Source organism: Bison bison, unplaced genomic scaffold, assembly GCF_000754665.1.
Source record: "Bison bison bison isolate TAMUID 2011002044 unplaced genomic scaffold, Bison_UMD1.0 scf7180017855904, whole genome shotgun sequence".
In the NCBI taxonomy this organism is placed as follows: domain Eukaryota; kingdom Metazoa; phylum Chordata; class Mammalia; order Artiodactyla; family Bovidae; genus Bison; species Bison bison.
In genome coordinates, this window is record NW_011486477.1 from 1 (window position 1) to 950 (window position 950).

Here is a 950-nt window from a genome sequence, read left to right on the forward strand (position 1 = left end):
TCCCTCGGGGGGCTCGGGGGCCCCCTGCGCCAGTCCCCAGTCGTAGGGGGGGCCCTCGGCCAGCGTCTCCTCGGTGTAGAAGTCCCACACCTTCAGGTTGGACACGTTGCTGTAGGGCCGCAGGACCTGGGGGCGGGCCTGGCGTGAGCACTGGGCGTGGAGGGGCCCGGCCACCTCGCCCGGGGCCCGGCTCACCTCGCCCGGGGCCCGGCTCACCTCCGCGTCCTCCGGCGCATACAAGTAGTTGTAAAACACGGGCGTCCGCTTGCTCAGCCGCTCCACGTACTCCCACACCGAGCGGCAGGCCTGCGGGGCCCGGCGGTCCCCCTTCTCCTCGTACAGCAACCCTGCGGGCGGTTGGGGGGCAGCGCCGGCCTGCTGACCACGCCCTCCACCGCGGACCGCGCCACCCCCGTGGTCTCCCGGCCGCCATCACCACCTCCCGTGCCCACCCGCCCTGCCCCTGTACCAAGCTCAATGCGTTCATAGTCCGAGTCCAGCAGGAAGGTCCGGAAGCGGCGGGACACGTGGTGGTAGCCAAGGAACTTGAGGTAGAAAGGGCTGAACTCGAACTCCATTGGGAACTGCAGGTGGATCTGTGTGCAATCAGGGGTCAGCGGAGAGCGGTCAGCACACACAGCCCCCAGCCACGGCCACCCACTCACCTGGTGTACACAGTCCAGGAACTGCAGGAAGACTGGAGTGAAGCCACTGCTCTGCCCAGCTAGGGTGTGGGCCCCGCGGTGGCTGAAGCGATGGCCAAAGGACAACCACTCCTTCTCCACTAGCAGACGGAAGCCCTCCAGGGTGCGGTAGAAGGGGTCAGAGAGCAGCTGCACCAGGGACACGACCTGCCGGCAGCAGCGAGGGTCAGCAGACGCGGGCACCCGCCCTGCGCGCCTGCGCCGTGTCCCCGCCCCGCTTCCGCGCGCCTGCGTGGTGATGTCCCC

General features: G+C 69.3%; 1 protein-coding gene across 1 annotated transcript in view; it reads right to left on the bottom strand.

The window, feature by feature from the left end:
* Positions 1-3: 3 nt before the first annotated feature.
* SBF1 (SET binding factor 1) overlaps positions 4-950 on the bottom strand; it is a gene marked incomplete at both ends in the record, with an annotated part of 16,890 nt that continues 15,943 nt past the window's right edge. The window contains 5 exon segments of the mRNA XM_010859072.1: positions 4-126; positions 217-347; positions 470-596; positions 666-851; positions 933-948. Of these exon segments, the coding sequence (XP_010857374.1) occupies positions 4-126; positions 217-347; positions 470-596; positions 666-851; positions 933-948 (583 nt within the window).